Source organism: Balaenoptera musculus, chromosome 19, assembly GCF_009873245.2.
Source record: "Balaenoptera musculus isolate JJ_BM4_2016_0621 chromosome 19, mBalMus1.pri.v3, whole genome shotgun sequence".
Lineage (NCBI taxonomy): Eukaryota > Metazoa > Chordata > Mammalia > Artiodactyla > Balaenopteridae > Balaenoptera > Balaenoptera musculus.
This window is the reverse complement of record NC_045803.1, coordinates 12,928,308-12,946,675: the sequence shown is the minus strand read 5'-3', so window position 1 is coordinate 12,946,675 and position 18,368 is coordinate 12,928,308. Positions and strand designations below refer to the sequence as shown.

General features: G+C 47.3%; 1 protein-coding gene and 1 pseudogene across 1 annotated transcript; both read right to left on the bottom strand.

Moving 5' to 3' along the window:
* Nucleotides 1–427: 427 nt before the first annotated feature.
* Nucleotides 428–1,206, bottom strand: LOC118885449 (annotated as a pseudogene).
* A 9,231-nt stretch (nucleotides 1,207–10,437) lies between these two features.
* LOC118885279 (cytochrome P450 2A13-like) lies at nucleotides 10,438–17,257 on the bottom strand. The gene is given in 9 exon segments (XM_036833837.1): nucleotides 10,438–10,619; nucleotides 11,143–11,284; nucleotides 11,833–12,020; nucleotides 12,472–12,598; nucleotides 13,787–13,963; nucleotides 15,171–15,331; nucleotides 15,583–15,732; nucleotides 16,628–16,790; nucleotides 17,078–17,257. Coding segments are annotated over 9 exon segments (1,470 nt in total).
* Nucleotides 17,258–18,368: the final 1,111 nt, after the last annotated feature.

Here is an 18,368-nt window from a genome sequence, read left to right as displayed (position 1 = left end):
AGCACTGATTCAATAATTTATCAAATTTGCAGCCTGTATTAAATGTTCATCAATTGTCCCAATACTGCCTTTTGTAGCAATTGCCCCTTTCCTTCAGTTCAGGATCCAATCTGTCATTATGCATTATATTTAGTTGTAGCCTCTTTTTCTTTAATATGGAATAGATTCTCCACTTTTGTCTTTTTGTTGTTGTTGTTGTTGTCATTGACCACAAGAATTACAAATATATTTAAATATTTACAAATATATTTACAAATATATTCTCAGACCTGGGAATTGAACTATACACAGCCCTCCCGGGGAGAAGAGAAACACCTTACATGTTCTGACAGCACTGCGCCTTTGGCTTGTTTTCAGTGGTTGGTGGAACAAGAAAAGGAATCACATTGTTGCTTGGGAACATGTCATTCTCACGTCTGTCTGGCATTTACTTCTGGGAAACTATGTGGTATATCTCTGTCAAGATTGTCTGAAAAGTAGCTTCTACATTTGTAGAGTCTAGAGCAGATGTCTCAGTGAATGATAAACCATTCTTTTCTGCAAAAGCTCTTGCTTCATCTGTAGGAACTGCCCTGAAATGACGCAGATCACTCTTATTGCCCACAAACATGGTAACAATGTTAATATCAGTGTGATCTCTCGGTTCTGTCAGCCATCACTCTGCATTTTCATATGTGAGATGTTTAGCAATATCATAGACCAATAAGGCACCTACAGCGCCACGATAGTGTGCTGATGTTATAGCTCGGTATAGCTCTTGCACTGCTGTGTCCCATATCTGTGCCTTTATTGTTTTCCCATCAACCCGGATGCTTCTTGTTGCAAACTCTATTCCAATGGTGTTCTTGCTTTCAAGATTAAACCCATTTCGAGTAAATCAAGACAGGAGATTACTCTTTCAAACCCCAGAATCTCCAATAAGGACAACTCTGACGAGATAGTTGTACTCATTGTCACGGGTACACACTGAAGCGAAGGGACGGGAGCAGCAGTGGTATCGGTGGGACCAGGCGGCGTCGCTGCAGGGGTAACCCGAGCGCCGAGCTTCAGCTGCTGGACTGGGTAAAGCCACTTTTGTCTCTTTTTTGGCCACGCCGCGGGGGTTGAGGGATCTTAGTTACCCGACCAGGGATTGAACCCAGGTCCTTGGCAGTGAAAGCGGGTGTCCTAACCACTGGACCACCAGGGAATTCCCGACCTTGACATTTTGAATAGCATAGAATAGCTGTTTTGGAAATTGTCCAGATCTCAACTAGGGTTTGCTTGATGTTTTCTTGTGCATTTTTTCCAGTACATTTTTTTAATCCTTTGGAAGGCAAAGCCTTTTTCATTAGACACTTAACATGGCACTGTATCAAAGCCTAGCCTTTGGCCTCCATAAGCTCTGAAGAAGTGGGTTTTGCAGAAAGCCCTTTCAGTTTCCAGTGTCTGTTGTCTCACAGTTTCATGAGCCTTCATGTTTAAGACTTTATGGATAAGATAATTAAATGTAACATGACTGTTCAGAGTAGCCTAAAACTAACAGGACATTTCAGATTACCTGCAGCTAGGTTTTTTTTTTTTCTTCCATAAATCTGCCTATAGACTTGGCTCACTCTTTTTTTTTCTTTTCTTTTCTTTTTTTTTTTTTCTTTTTCTTATTTGGTTGCACCGGGTCTTAGTTGTGGCAGGCAGGCTCCTTAGTTTCGGCTCGCCAGGTCCTTAGTTGTGGCATGCGAACTCTTAGTTGTGGCATGCATGTGGGATCTAGTTCCCTGACCAGGGATTGTACCCAGGCCCCCTGCATTGGTAGCATAGAGTCTTAGCCACTGCACCACCAGGAAAGTCCCTTGGCTCACTCTTTTAAAAAATTAATTAATTAATTTTGAAAAATTGAAGTATAGTTGGTTTGCAATGTTGTGTTAGTTTCAGGTGCACAGCAAAGTGATTCAGTTATATATATATATATATATATATATATATATATATATATATGTATGTATATATTCAGATTCTTTTTCATTATAGGTTATTACAAGATATTGAATATAATTTCCTGGCTTTACAGTAGGACATTGTTGTTGGTTCACTCTTTAAAAAAAATTCTAATTCCTCTTTAAAAAAAAATACCCTATTTTTACATACTGTAAAACTCCCTCTTTACAGTGAGGTTTTACATAGATTCTTATAGCCATTGCAGATAGGATTCAGAATAATTCCAACATCCCAAAGAGTTGCTTGTGCTTCCCTTTGTACTCAGATCCTCCCCCCATCTTTAATAGCCTGCTGAAAAATTGATTCATCCCAGCAAAATTGACTTTAGACTTTAGGCCTCCGGAACTTTGAGAAAATTAATTTCTGTTGTTTTACGACACCAAGTGTGTGGTAATGGGTTGTGGTAGCCATAGGGCACTAGTACAGATCTCGGTACTAGAAGTGAGGTGCCACTGTAACAAATACCTAAAAATGTGGGCGACTTTGGAATTGTGTAATGAGTAGAGGCTGGAAGAATTTTGAGGCACATGATAGAAAATGCCTAGATTGCCTTAAACAGATTGTTGGTAGAAATATGGATGTTAAAGACACTGTTGGTGGGGCTTCCCTGCTGGCGCAGTGGTTGAGAATCTGCCTGCCAATGCAGGGGACACGGGTTCGAGCCCTGGTCTGGGAGGATCCCACATGCCGCGGAGCAACTAGGCCCGTGAGCCACAACTACTGAGCCTGTGCTCCGCAACAAGAGAGGCCGCGATAGTGAGAGGCCCGCGCACCGCGATGAAGAGGGGCCCCCGCTTGCCGCAACTAGAGAAAGCCCTCGCACGAAACGAAGACCCAACACGGCCAAAAATAAATAAATAAATTTAAAAAAAATAAATAAAGACACTGTTGGTGAGGACTCAGAAGGAAATGACGAATATGTTGTTTGAAATTGGAGGAAAGAGGATCCTTATTATATAGTGGCAGAAAGCTTAGCTGAATTGGCTATTACAGTTGTATGGAAAGCAGAACTTGTAAACAATGAACTTGGATATTTAGCTGAGGATATTTCCAAGCAAAGTGTTGAAGATGTGATCTGGTTTCTTCTCACTTCTTATAGTAAAATGAGAGAGGGCAGAGATAAATTGAGGAAAGAAATATTAAGCAAAAAAAGAGCTGGGACTTGATGATTTCAAGGAAATTCAAGAATAGGAAATTCACTAACTCATTTGGGTAAATACCAAAGAGCATGATTGCTGAGTCCTATGATAGACAATGTTTAGCTTTGTAAGAAACTGCCAAATTGTCCTCCAAAGTGGCTGTACCATTTTGCATTCCCACCAGTGATGAATGAGAGTTCCTGCTGCTCCACATCCTTGTCAACACTTGGCCTTGTCAGTGTTTGGGATTTTAGCAGTTCAATAGGTGTGTAGTGGATATCTCAGTATTTTTTTTTAAATTAATTAATTAATTTATTTATTTTTGGCTGTGTTGGGTCTTCGTTTCTGTGCGAGGGCTTTCTCTAGTAGTGGCAAGCGGGGGCCACTCTTCATCGCGGAGCGCGGGCCTCTCACTATCGCGACCTCTCCCGTTGCGGAGCACAGGCTCCAGACGCGCAGGCTCAGTAGTTGTGGCTCACGGGCCCCGTTGCTCTGCGGCATGTGGGATCTTCCCAGACCAGGGCTCGAACCTGTGTCCCCTGCATTGGCAGGCAGACTCTCAACCACTGCACCACCAGGGAAGCCGTCTCAGTATTTTTTAAATTTGTTAATTCCCTGATGAAATATGATGTTAAGTATTTTTTCATATGCTTATTATCTATGTGTATATCTTCTTTGGTGAGGGGTCTGTTCAGATCTTTTGCCCATTTAAAAAATTTTTTTTTCTTACTGCTGAGTTTTATGTCTTTTTTTGTGTATTTTGGATACAAGTCCTTTATCAGATATATGCTTTGCAAATGTTTTCTCCCAGTCTGTAGCTTGTATTTTTCATTCTCTTAACTGTCCTTTGCAGAACAGAAGTTTTGATTTTTAAAAATATTTATTTATTTATTTTTGGCTGGTTGGGTCTTCGCTGCGGTGCGCGGGCTTCTCATCGCGGTGGCTTCTCTTGTTTCGGAGCATGGGCTCTAGGCCTGCGGGCTTCCGTGGTTGTGGCTCGCGGGCTCTAGAGCGCAGGCTCAGTAGTTGCGGCTCACGGGCTTAGTTGCTCCGTGGCATGTGGGATCTTCCCGGACCAGGGATTGAACCCGTGTCCTCCGCATTGGCAGGAGGATTCTTTTTTTTTTTTTTTTAATTAATTTATTTATTTTTGGCTGTGTTGGGTCTTCGTTTCTGTGTGAGGGCTTTCTCTAGTTGCGGCAAGCGGGGGCCACTCTTCATCGCGGTGCGCGGGCCTCTCACTGTCGCGACCTCTCCCGTTGCGGAGCACAGGCTCCAGATGCGCAGGCTCAGTAGTTGTGGCTCACGGGCTTAGTTGCTCCGCGGTATGTGGGATCTTCCCAGACCAGGGCTCGAACCCGTGTCCCCTGCATTGACAGGCAGATTCTTAACCACTGTGCCACCGGGGAAGTCCCAGAAGTTTTGATTTTTAATGTAGTCCAACTTATCAATTGGAAAGTACATTTGGTGTTGTATCTGAGAAGTCACAGTCAAACCCAAGGTCATGTAGGTTTTCTATGTTATCTTCTAAAAGTTTTCTTCTTTTTCATTCTACATTTAGATCCTTGATCCATTTTGAATTAATTTTTGTGGAAGGTGTCAGGGCTGTGTCTAGATTCATTTCTTGTTTCCATGTGGATATTCAGTTGTTCTGGCATCATTTGTTGAAAAGACTGTATTTTCTCCATTGAATTGCATTTGATCCTTTGTCAACATTTAATTAATTAATTAATTAATTAGGTTGTGCTGGGTCTTTGTTGCATCAGGCCGGCTCCTTAGTTGCAGCTTGCCAACTCCTTAGTTGTGGCACACAGGCTCCTTAGTTGTGGCATTCGAGCTCTTAGTTGTGGCACGCATGTGGGATCTAGTTCCCTGACCAGGGATGGAACCCTGGCCCCCTGCATTGGGAGCTCGGAGTCTTAACCACTGCACCACCATGGTTGTCCCCTCAACATTTATTTTTGAATGTTGATCCAGCCTTCTACCCTGGGAATAAACCTCACTTGGTGTATTACTCTTTTTATATATTGATGGATTTAATTTGCTAATATATATTTTTTTAATTTGCTAATATTTTGTTGAGAATTTTTGTATCTATATTCATGAGGGATATCGGTCTGTAACTTTCTTTTCTGTACTATCATTGTCTTGTTTTGGCATCAGGGAAATACTGGCTTCATAGAATAAGTTGAGAAGTGTTTCCTTATTTTCTGTTTTCTGGAACAGATTGTGGAGAAGGATGCTATGTAGCTAATATACACTGTGCTGGATATTACACATCAAAGCCTCGTTTTTAATTTATTTATTTGGCTGTGTTGGGTCTTAGTTGCAGCACTCGGGATCTTTCGTTGCAGCGAGTGGGCTCTTCGTTGCAGCGTGCGAGCTCCAGAGTGCACGGGCTCAGTAGTTGGGGCGTGCTGGCTTAGTTGCCCCTCGGTATGTGGGATCTTAGTTCCTCGACCAGGGCTCGAACATGCGTGCCCTGCATTGGAAGGCAGATTCTTAACCACTGGACCACCAGGGAAGTCCCAAAGCCTCATGGGTTTTTTTTTTTTGGTTTTTTTTTTTTTTTCCTCCTGGCATTGTCAGAGAATGTAGGTATTACAAATAAATGGATTTTCCATATAACTGGAACTGATCTTTTCAATAGCAAATGGGAAAAAAAGTGTTTTAAAACTGAGGTGTAATTGACATACATTATATTAGATTCAGGTGTACAACATAATGATTTGTATATTTTGTGAAATGATGACCACAGTAAGTCTAGTTAACATCTGTCACACGTAGAATTTTTTTCTTGTAATGAGAACTAAAAAAAAAAAAAATCACTTTTAATGTGAAAGCCACGTTTTAATACTTTGTTTTGTGGTAACTTTTTGGGAACCCTGTGAACCATTTTTTCTCCATTTCCTGCTGGATCCTGCTGGACCATTAGGGGGAGAATGGAATCTTGGTAGAGGAACAAGGGGTTCTTTCCTTCCTGTTTGATTGTTATTCTGTAAATATTACCACAGCAACAGTCCTTCACTTCAGCGGAGAGGGCAGAAAAAGCATTCTAGGCAAAGGGAACAGTCAGTGCAAATGCCTGGAGACATAAATAATCCATGCACAGTAATAGAAGTTTGGTGAGCTTGGGGAATAGGATCTGTTTAGTGACATGTGATGAGAAACGAGACTGGGAGAGGAAGGCAGAGCCCAGGCTAGAAACGGTCTTGGAGACTAGCCCAGGGAGTTTGGAATTTCTCCTTTAAGCTTTTGTTCTTCAAACTGCAGGTCATAACCCATTAATGATTCACGAGCAGCTCGACGGGCTGCAACAAGCATTTAAAAAATAATAAAATAAAAGAGAAGGGAAGACAAAATATCAGAGTGCCCCTCATGAGTAAAAAAGCACTGCTCCAGCTATACAGATATCTGTGTGCACGTGTGCGTACAGGTTTGCATGCGTCCCGGGAGCAGCCACGTGTGGAACATCCTGGTTTGAGTCAGGGGTGATGTGACATCTAAATTCCTATCCCTCTACCTCCTTTCTCCAAAACATTTCTTCTGAGAATCACCCCCCTCCTCCAGAGTTCCTCTGGGGGCAGGGGCTCCATCTGAATCATCTCTGGAACCTCAAGAGAGGCACACTGGAATCCAACTGTCTTTCATCCAAATCTGCCTTTGTCATGTCCTAACTGTGCTACTTTGAGCAGATTCTTTTTTTTGTAGACAAGAATGTCTTCCTTTTTTTAAAAAATAAATTTATTTTATTTATGGCTGTGTTGGGTCTTTGTTGCTGTGCGCGGTCTTTGTCTAGCTGCGGCGAGTGGGGGCTACTCTTCGTTGCGGTGCGTAGGCTTCTCGTTGCAGTGGCTTCTCTTGTTGCGGAGCACAGGCTCTAGGGCACAGGCTCAGTAGTTGTGGCGCACGGGCTTAGTTGCTCCGTGGCATGTGGGATCTTCCCGGACCAGGGCTCGAACCCATGTCCCCTGCATTGGCAGGCGGATTCTTAACCACTGCGCCACCAGGGAAGCCCTAGGCAGATTCTTTAACCTTCCTCTGAGTCCGTGTGCTCATTTGTAACAAGGATCATCATAGAGTCACCTCGCAGACACTTTATTTGGTTTAATGAGTGCATGCATAAGTGGTGTTATGGATTGAACTGTCAAGAAGGTACTCTGAAGTCGGAACTCCCAGTACCTCAGAATGTGATCTTATTTGGAAAAAGAATCACTGAAGATATAATTAGTTAAGATGAAGTCATCCTGGAGTATGACTGGTACACTTATAAAAAGATGGCCCGTAAAAAAGGACAAAATAATGTCATTTGCAGCAACGTGGATGGACCTAGAGATGATCATACTAAGTGAACTAAGTCAGACAGAGAAAGACAAATATCATATGATATCGCTTATATGTGGAATCTAAAAAAAATGGTACAAATGAACTTATTTACAAAACAGAAATAGAGTCACAGATGTAGAAAAGAAACTTACGGTTACCAGGGGGAAAAGGGGAGAGGGATAAATTGGGAGATTGGGATTGACATATACACACTACTATATGTAAAATAGATAACTAATTAGGACCTACTGTATGGCACAGGGAACTCTACTCAATACTCTGTATTGGCCTATATGGGAGAAGAATCTAAAAAAGAGTGGATATATGTATATGCATAACTGATTCCCTTTGCTCTACACCTGAAACTCACACAACATTGTAAATCAACTATACTCCAATAAAATTAAAAAAAAAAAAGATGGCCATGTGAAGAGAGACAAACACAGGGACGACACCGTGTGATGACAAAGGCAGAGTTTGGAATTACACAGCTGCAAGCCAAGCAACTCCAAAGACCAAGAGCTGCAAACCACCAGAAGCTAAGAAGAGGCAAGGAAGGATTCCCCTACAGGTTTCAGAGGGAGCATGGCTCCGCTGACACCTTGATATTGGATCTAGCTTGCAGAACTCTGAGACAATACATTTCTGTTGGTGTAAGCCACCCAGCTTGTGATACTTTGGTCTGGCAGTTCTAGGAAGCTCATACAAGGGGCTCAGCACAGTGCCTGGCACATAGCAGGCACTCAACACATGCTACTTGTGCCTGTCATTACGGCAAGAGCAGGATTCTTGTTTTGCTAGAAGAGAGTAGTGAAAAACAAGCTACCCAGAAACATCACCACTGTCATCCGCCCATTCCTGCAGCCATTGAGTTTTAAAGCTCAACACCAGGCTATGTTTCAATCTTCAAATAATTCCTGTGAGGAAGGAGACAGATGAGAGGCTCAGGAAGGCCCAAAGAGTTAGCAGCAAAGCCTGGACCAGAATCCAGGGCTCCTGTTAACACCTCCGCCCCAGCACTGTCTCTTTGCTGGGCTGGGTCACTGGCTCTTCCAGAGCAACAAAGCTGAGACTGCCCTATCTGGACAGGTGAGATCGAGGCATTGGTGGCTAGAATGTGACTTCTCTTGGCACCTTTGGTAATGCCTTGAGGGACTCCTGCTTTTCCCTTTTCAGGTGTAAGTTTGAGGACTCTGGAGATTAATACTTGTTCTCTCTTCCCTCTCGTCTCCCTTCTTGCTGGGCAAAGACTTACTAGCCACTCTATCTTCCCCTGGAGATATGCCTCATTGGCAGAACCCAGCTAGTTCCAGCCCCTCCTTTCCTCTCTTGACTCTTTCTCAGAAGGAACTTTCAGCTTGGAGACCTGACGTTTGCCACCAGAGGGGCTGGGAATGAAGTTCCCAAGGATGTGGGCAAAGGAAACTCTGATGCTAAAATTCTAAGCATCAAGAGTTCCAAGCATCAGTAATTCAAATGTTCTGAGTCTAAGGTTCTGGGAATCCGAGATTCCAAGATTATGAATTGTGGACTCTGCCGTTCCAAGATTCGACCGTTTAGTTATGCCACAATTCTAAGATTCCCCCAGGTGAGGTTTCTAGAAACCTCTTAAAGTGACATGCACAGGGATGGATAAAGTTTGATTCTGACTCTGGATTGTTAAATAGTGTGTTTGTAATAATAAAGAGTGTGACCCTGTGGATCCTTATTTCCCTCCAATGAGTAGGAAGCAGCCAATTTGTGGAAACCAAGTTGCCAAACACAGATCATGGAAACTGAGAAACTTGAGAATCATAGCCTGTTATGAAACTTGCAGGGTTCAAAGGACCAGCTTTCCTCTCACTTGACCTCAATCACTGGTCCTTCAAGTGTGGCAAGTTTTGTGGATGCGGGGATCTGTGTAGCATTTAGATCTAAGGTTAGATCTAACTCTAGATCTAACACAAAGATCTAAAGCTGATGTGTATGAATGTTCAGATTGTGCAATGCTGAAGGATGCCACTTCTAAGGGGACATACGCTAACTTATCTGAGAGTAAGCAGGTGATTCAGACTCTCACAGATCCCAGATCCACCAGAGAGAGCCCCACCTTCAGAAACTCATAGGAAATATGACTTCCTGCATACACTCAGGGGAACATGCAATCATATACTCGAATGCCTGCACGCACACACGCGCACACACACAGACATGGCTGTGCTGCTTCCAAACTTCTCCTGGCATTTTCTCTGAAAATGTTTCTCTCTCCCACCCAATTCATTAAGAAGTCTGACTCCTGTCCCCAGGTCTGACTCTGATCAGACACAGTAGCCTTATCTGGTGGTGGGGACGAAATATGCTCTGGCATCCGAAGTGTGCACGAGTGAGCAAGGGTGTGGGCAAGTGTGTAGTGAAGCCAGGTCAGCTGCCTGTCAGGGCTCTGGAAAAAATCTCCTGGACAGAGCTGTTCAGGTTGTGTAATAGTATGATAAGTTGTTGTTTTTTCACTTGAGGAAGGGGTGTTTTTTAAGAATCTGCCCAAACGACTGTGGGCTAAGTATAGCCATCCCTATATAGATCTGTGTTCATGTACTTGCTGAGTACTTACTTGTGTTCTGTGGGACCTCAGATAGAGACTTAAACTCTCTGGACCTCATCTTTGTTACCTGTAAAATGGGCATGAATACTGTTCCCCGTGACATAGGTTTGTGAGCATTAAGTGAGGTGAGTATATGACGCTTTTAGCATAGAGCTGACACAGTGTACTTGCTCAATAAATAATATCTGTTATTGTTACTATTCAAAGTATAGTATATGGTTTCTTTTCCTCTCAACCCACCTCTAGCAAGGTGAACAGAGTCCGTTTGTTTCTTCCTCTCCTATCCACCTTGCCCCTTCCTTCCCCTGACCCCCCGTCCATCATTCCCCCATCCTTAGCCCCGCCCCTTCCCTAACCCCACCCCACCCCTCCCTCTCCCATTTGCTCCTCCCACCAGCCCCACCCTGGCACAGCCCTGGCTCACCGGGGCAGGAAGCTCATGGTGTAGTTTCATGGGATGGTGACAAAGCCCACGTGTTTGGGGGACACGTCGATGTCCTGGGGCGACTGTGGGGACTTGAAGCGGAAGTTCTGCATGATGGTGGTGAGGAAGAGAAAGAGCTCCATTCTAGCCAGGCCTTCTCCGAAACAGTACCGCTTTCCTGAAGGAACAGGGGGGAGGCATGGAAGTGAGGCTTGTTCTCATTGCTACCTTGACGCCACTACCGACCCCCAGCTGTATTCTCCCAGGGAGGATGAGCTGGAATATCGAGGCCTGAGAGACTTTCGGAGAAGTTGCTACTCCTCTCTGAGCCTGTCTCCCTAGAACATGGGGTGGGGTGAAGCAAAACAGGCTGTAGCAATGGGAACTTTAGGTGCCCCTTCTCCTCAAATACACACTCAAATATGGCTGCTGTGCCATCGCCTTTCTAGGAATCTGAAGAATTTAAGTGACCTTGGACAAATCTCTGACTCACTCTGGGCCATGATATTCCCCATCTCTGAAATGGGTACGATCATCCCTTTTCTTTTGCCTGGGCCCAGGTTCTTGGTAGTTATGGGGGTTGCAGCTGGTTGGCTCCAGGGTATATGGTAAGAGGGACTTCCAAGTTGGAGAAAGGTACTAGGTTACACCTTAGAGATGAAGGAGGCCCCTGGTGGTGTTGGCTTGGCAGTGTGTCTTACCGATGGAGAAGGGCACAAAAGCATCACTCTTCTTAAACTGCCCCTTCTCATCCAGGAAGTGCTGGGGGTTGAAATCTCACGGGTTGGAGAAGAACTTGGGGTCTCTCAGCACGGAGCCCAGCATAGGGAACACTTCGGTGCCCTGGTTGGGAGGAGGGAGGGGACTTTGATAAGGTAGAGTTGGGGATGGGTGTGCTGAAAGCACCTGGGGGTGGAGGGGGAATTTGTGTGACCTAGGTGAAGGGAAGTGGGAGGCATGGGAGTTGGGGTCCTCTGAGGGAGGAGCTTTGGGGGACATGAGATTCATGGTCCCGAGACAGGAAGTTTGGCAGCCATGGGGTTCATGTCCCCTGAGAAGGGAAATTTGAGGAACATGGGCTCTGTGTCTCCTGGGGCAGAAGGTTTCATGGACATGCAGTTCGTGTCTCCCAAGGCAGGAGGTTGGGGGAACAAGGGGGTTATGTCTCTTGAGACAAGAATTTTGGGGGGACATAGGGTTCATATTCCCTGAGGCAAGAGGTCTGGGGAGATATGGGATTCAGGAGTCTCTGAGTGGGAAGGTGGAAGGGACACGGTAGTTGGGAAGGTCTTTGAGGGAGCGGGACAGGGGCTGGGAAGCTTCTAAGGGGAACGGGGTGCGGGGTCACAGGGAGTGGGTTGGAGATCCCTTTAGGCTGGGTGGGGCAGCACCTTGGGGAGGAGGAAGTCTCGAAACTCGGTATCCTTGGTGATTCTGCGGGCCGGGCCCACGGGGATCATGTCTCAGAATCTTTGGGTCTCGTGGATCACCGCCTCTGTGTAGGGCATCTTGGCTCCGTCCTTGAACTTGGGCTGATGGCTCTTGCCAATCACGTGGTCAATCTCCTCATGGCTTTTGGCTTGGGGAGGAGGGGGAACGTGTTTAGCTATTGTGAGGACTCAGGGCAGGGATGATTGTCCAAGTAGGTACAACATGCATGACATCCACATGTGACATGGACATAGAACATTCAGGCCATAGGCACTGTTGGTGCAGGGTCTTGTTCACCTGGTCCTGCCAAAATCACAGGGGAGGTGCAAGGGAAGAGTCTTGGGGGGTGGTCTGGAGGAGCAGGCAGTGGGCACTTGGTTGGTTCCGTGTGGGAACTATACACCGATCAGTTCAGATATTTTCAATATTTTAACAGCTGGTGAAATTCGGCTGGTACCTATCAGCGAATATCACCTTGTCCCTGGATAGCAGGGCATGTCTGAGGGTCCAGGGACCTGGGAGAGGTGGGACCGTTGCAGCGGGCTTAGAGGAATTTTGAGGGTCTGTGGCCCCCACTTCCTTGCCCCCTCCAGCCTTACCCTCCATATCTGGGTGCTTTATGAGCAGCAGGGTCGTGCTGACCGTCTCAGTGCCCGCAAAGAAGAGGTTCAGTGTGGTCAGGACCAGGTTCTTCAAGTAGAACTCCGTGTTAGGGTTCTTCTTCTCCTGCGTGGAGAGGGGGCTTAAGGCTGAGCCCACTCCCCCATGCTCTCAGGGCCCTTCTGGGGGTTTTCCTTTTGGACCTGCCTCTTTTAGATCCAGACCAAAGGTGGGAAGACAGACTCTATTTCTTTGTCTTTTTCTTTTTTTGTGGCACCACCTTGGGGCATGCAGAACTTCCCCGATCAGGGATCGAACCCGTGTCCCCTGCAGCGGGAGTGCGGAGTCTTAACCACTGCACCACCAGGGAAGTCCGAGGGACTCTATTTCTGCCAGGCTCTCTCCGGGCCTCCAGGCCTTTGCCCAGGCTGCAGGCTTTGCCCCAAAATGCCCTCCTCACACACTTTCCCAGCTAGCTATTTGTCCTTTAATTATCAGCTTAGTTGTCATTTTTTAAATGGTAGGAATGTTTAGAAACAGAAGGATAGAGAGAGGCAGTGAGTGAGAAAGGGGGACAGAGAGATGGCATGACAGAATGAGAGCGTTAAAGAGAGACACATTTTCTGAGACACAGATGCAGAATTTTAAGCAACAGCAGCATATTCCTTCACTAAAAATATTGACGCTTACTATGGAGAAATCCCTCCCTGGATCCTTTCACCTTCAACTTCAGACTCCATAAAGCCCCATCTCCTTTCATCATAGAAGGGAGACTGACATCCAGATGGGGGTGGGGACCCTCCACTGTTGCATAGTAAAGCCAGGTCCCCTGTCCACACAGGTGTATCTGATACCAGGGAACGAAAGGTGAGTGCAAGGTGGTGAAAAGCACCAACCTTAGAGTCAGAGAAGGGTCTGAGCTAGGGTCCACTGCTTCCTCGCTGTGTGACCTCAGACTGGGCACTTATACTCTCTGGGCCTCAGTTTCCTCATTTGTAAAATCGGGGTCATAATAGAGAGCCTACTCCAAGAGCTAAATAGGTGTGTGCTAAATAGGTGGATACCGTAAAGCATTTAAATTAGTGCCTGGCACATGGCAGTGTTGTAGAAATGCTTGCTATTATGATTTGCATGCACAAGTCCTGCTTGAGGACAAGGGCTCAGTAGATGGAACAGTGATGGTTAATTATCATTGGGATTGTGAGAATTATTAGGATGGGGGATGATTTCAATGGGCCTCTGTTCTCCACCACCCCCAGCCTGCTTTCCCTCTGCTTGGCTTTGGACCTCTCCTTACTGGCTGCTGGCGTGTACCTCCTGCATGCGGATGAAGAAGGAGTCGATGAGGTTCCATGGGGAGTTGGGATCCAGAGCGCATTGGCTCTGCTCCACCTTCTCGGCTATGAAGTCCTCCAGCCCCTGCAGCTCCTTAAATGCCTGTTGCTGGGGCCCTGGCAGGTGTTTCGTCACTGAGTAGAACATCTCACAGTGCTGAGGGTGGGGAGAGAAGAAGGGAAGGGAAGGACAGCTGTCAGTGCTCAGGACCCAATGGGAGTCGGACCTGTCGCAGGGCAAGGAAGGCCCTGGGTTAAAGGCACCTACCCAGATGTTTAGGTATTTCGATGGGGCTGGATGGGAATAGATATCTAAGTTTTCACATGAGTTAAGTGTAAGGGTCCCTGTCCAAGAATTAAAGTGAGATGGACTGGGACACATATCCAGGTTTCAGAAGTTCAGGTGATGCTGGATTGGAGCATACATCTGGTGTTCATATATTCAGGTGAGGTTGGCTTGGGAGACACCTGTCCAGGTGCTTAGCTGTTTAGGTGGGACTTGGAAGGGGGGGGTCACCTAAGTGTTTAGGCATTCAGGTGGTCTCAGTTGGAAACAACTGTGTGGATATTTAGGGGATCTGGATTGGGGGCTTCTGTACAGGTGTTAAGGTATTAAAGTGGGGCTGCTGTGCAGGTGTTAAAGCGGGGAGATACCTGTTCAGGTGTTCATATATTCAAATGGGCCAATAGGGGGCACTTCTGTAGGTATTTGAGTGAGCTGGGCTGGAAGACACTCATTTGGGTGTTTGGGGAACAATCTGTCCAGGTGTTTACATGTTTAGGGGTCTTGGTTTGGGGTACCTGTCTAAATGTTGAGATATTTAAGCGAGCTGGGTAGGGGGCACTGTCTAGATATTCCAGTGGGCTAGTTTGGGACACCTGTGTAGATAACAAATGATTTTGCTGGGCTGAATTTTCCAGCACCAGGTGTTCAGGAAGTGGGCTGAGGTGATCACTTGTCCAGGTGTTAAGAAATTCAGATGGAAAGATAGAATATCTTAAAAGGGAGCATCTGTTAGATATTAAGGTAAGTTGGGGTGAGGACACCCGCGCTGGTGAGAAGAGAAAGCTGGGTTGAGCACATGTATCTTGCCTGCAGTGTCTATTTTTTTTCGTTCATTTTTTTTTTTTTTTTTTTTTGGTGGGGGGAGCATCTTTTGACATATCCAGGTGTGCTTGGAGACTGAGTATTGGGCACCTGTCCCGGGTTCTGGTGCAACTGTTCAGTTGTCCGAGAGTGGGGGGCTGGTTTTGAGGGGATCCTGTCTGTTGGAGGATGGGAGTTTGGGGCGCCTGTCTTGGTGTGGAGGAGCAGTTGGCAGGTTGAGGTAGAGGCATGGTAGAGCCAGGCTGGGACGGGTTACCTGGCCGGTAGACGTAGCTGTGAGCTGGAAGCTTCCCAGCATCATACGCAGCAGTGACAGGAACTCTTTGTCCTCGTAGTCAAAGCGGCCCCCGAAGACGATGGAGCTGATGACATTGGAGACGGTTCGGCTCAGGAAGAAGGTGGGATCGAGGAAGGCGCCTGGGGGACGGGGTGGGGTTGGGGAGAGACAGGGATTTGGGGGAGAGTCAGCTTGGCGGTCTGATGCCGGTCTGCGAATTTGAGGAGAGCACGGAGGTGCTGAGCCAGACTTCCAGCCTCAGACCCCAGAGCTGGGAGGCCGGACGCCTTCGCCCAACCTGGACCCCTTCCGGGACCAGAATGCGTGTGTCGGTGCCGGCTGTTTTCCTCCTCCTCCTCCTCCTCGCGCTCTCCGGGGTCCCCCCACTCACCGCGCGTGCCCCGGCAGACCTCGATGAGGAAGTCCGCTTCCCCCTGGATGCGCTCCTCGATGCCGCGCTTGCCCACGCCGAAGTCCCGCAGTGTGGTGATGGAGAAGCGCCGGGGCTGCTCGGCGCGCTCCCAGTTGCCGAACGCCAAGCCTGCAGAGGGAGCGTAGGCGTCGGGGCGGGGCAGGCCCAGACCAGCCTCCTGGCCCGGAGAGCGAGAGAAAGGTGGGCAGAGAGAGAGCGAGTGGGAGATGGAGCCGGGAGGGAGGGAAAGAGGGTGGGAGGAAGCAAGGGAGGGAAGGAGGGGGGTGGGCGGGGGAGAAAGAGAGAGACAGAGACAGAGAGAGACATACAACTCAGAGAAACGCAGAAAGAGATAGAGACCGAGTTGCAAGAACAGAATCAGAAGGAGAGAGGCAGGAAAGATAACACCGAGAAAAGAGAGATACAGAGACACACACAGGAAGAGAAAGAGACAGAGGAGGGAAGGAGGGGAAGTGAGATACTTGGAGATCTGGGAGGCGGATATAACAATTGTGAAGGATTCTAAAACTGAGCTGGAGAAGAGAGAAAAATAAGGAGAGAGAAACAGAGAGGGTCTGGGAGGAGGAGAGACTGTTACCAGGAGATGGAGGCATGGGGATTTTGAAACAGAAATAATGTGAGATTCTAAGACTAAGAAAGAAGAGAGAGAGGGAAGGAGAGAGAAGCCTGGGGAAGCACAGAAGTTGAAAAGGAGAAAAAGACAAAAAGGCATATGGAGATAGAGGACCAGGGTTCCAAAGCAGAAGTCCCAAGAGCTTCTAAGAGATACAGAGAAAGAAGAGACATCTAGTGAAAGAGAATAGGGAGATAGGGGAGAGAGAGGCAGGGAGAAATAGAGATGCAGAAATGCTAAGACAAATTAGAGACAGAGGGGGTGGCAACAAAGAACAGGAATGGGGACAGAGAATACCAGAGGAAGTCAGAAGAAGAAGGCTGGGGACACTGAAGCCATCAAGTCTGCCTGACCACACCCCCCTGCCCCCCGCTCCGAGGTCCCCCTCACCATAGGCTTTGAAGAGCCAGTTGAAGTTAGCCTGCTTGCCTCGTCCACTGACTTCCTCAGCCTGGTCCACCAGAGCCTCTGTCACAGTGTCATATCCACACAGCACCACGACCCGCCAGGGCCCCAGGCGGACCGTGAACACAGGGCCATAGCGCTCACTGATCTGATGGCGGTGAGTGGGAGTGGTTAGAGAGCAGCCTCTGCTCTGAACTGGCCCTGGACCCAGATCTCACATACCGAGATGCATTTCCCTACAGGCTCTGACGGTCAAGGAGCTGGACATCCCAAGATGTGGTCTTTCCTGGCCAGGACCCTGATACTGAATCTTTAAAACTCCCCTTTCCTTTCCTATGACTCTGGTCCAACATCGTCAATTCCCAGCCACAAAGCCCCAACCAGGGCAGGCCACCACCCCTATCCCGTCCCACCCATCTCTCTGCCTTCGGACACCTTCATGAAGGAGTTGTACATCTGTTTGGTGTTCAGCTGCAGGTAGTTCCCGACGAAGGGCAAAGGGGTGGGTCCAGGAGGCAGTTTCCCCTCGAGCTTCCTCTGCCGCCAGACAGACATCAAGACCAGTATAGTCAGACAGGCCGGCAAAGCCACAGGAAGCAGCCCTGAGGCCAGCATGGTGGCACTGGGGGTGACAGTCAGTTGGTGATGTCTGGGATGGTTTGCTTTTATACTACCTGGGAGAGAAGGGCCGGCTTTGGTCCTGATTACATAATTGTCTCATTTCACCTCCCAACTATACCCCCCATTATGCTCCCCACCTAGCTTGGGACAGAGCCAGCAAGGAAGGAGGAGGGGGACCTCAGATCAGATTAACAGAGAGTGGGCCCCAATATGGAATTTGTGGTTCCCTCGGGAGGGACTGCCCTAGGCTGTGGAGGGCAGTAGGTAAGTTCCAGAATTGAAGATTTTGGAATATTTGCTTGGGGGAGCCCCTGAGCTTTGGATTTGGAATCTCAGAGTGAGAAGGGACCCCAAAGTGGTGGATTTTGGGGTCTTGGGAAAGAAGAATTCAAAGATCTGGATATAAGGGTATTAGAATGAAACAGGATGTGTGGCTGTGGATTTGGGGGTCTTTTGGTGAGGAGAGATGTAGGTTGAAGGGTCTCATAGTGGGGGGAGATTCCAGGGAATGGGTTTGAGGGTCTTGAGGTGAGAAAGGACCCCGGGCTGTGGATGCAGTGTTCCTGGGAGGAGAGTCCAGCTGGATCATGGGGTCAGCATCTGACCCCACATGTTGACCTGCTTTTACTTTGGACACAATGCTGCCTCTTGATTCCCAGAATTCTCATTGGGACCTCAAAGTGAGGTCAGGATAGGGGTCATAGAACTGACTATCTGTGGTTGGGCAAGAGGTAGAAGACCATAGCTGCACTTCCATGGAACTTCCCACAGAACTGGAGAAGAGTAACTCACGGTCTCAGCTGGCAGAGGGACTGGCCAGGGCTTGGAAATAGTAACAAACACCAATATGATACTGAAAAATCCCAACTGTCTCAAGGATTAGAATTCACAGAGAGCCCCAATGGTTCCCAACCCAGATCCTTAGGGAAGCCCACTACATCGATTGTATCATTTCCATTATTATTATTATTATTATTATTGATGTTTCCCATTTTACATGTGGGTATACTGAGGACAGAAAACAGAGAGTGGGCAAGGGGCACACGTGTGAACCCTTTCTCTCCTGCTCTGCACTCACTTCCCCTTCCTGCGATTGCGTTTCCCC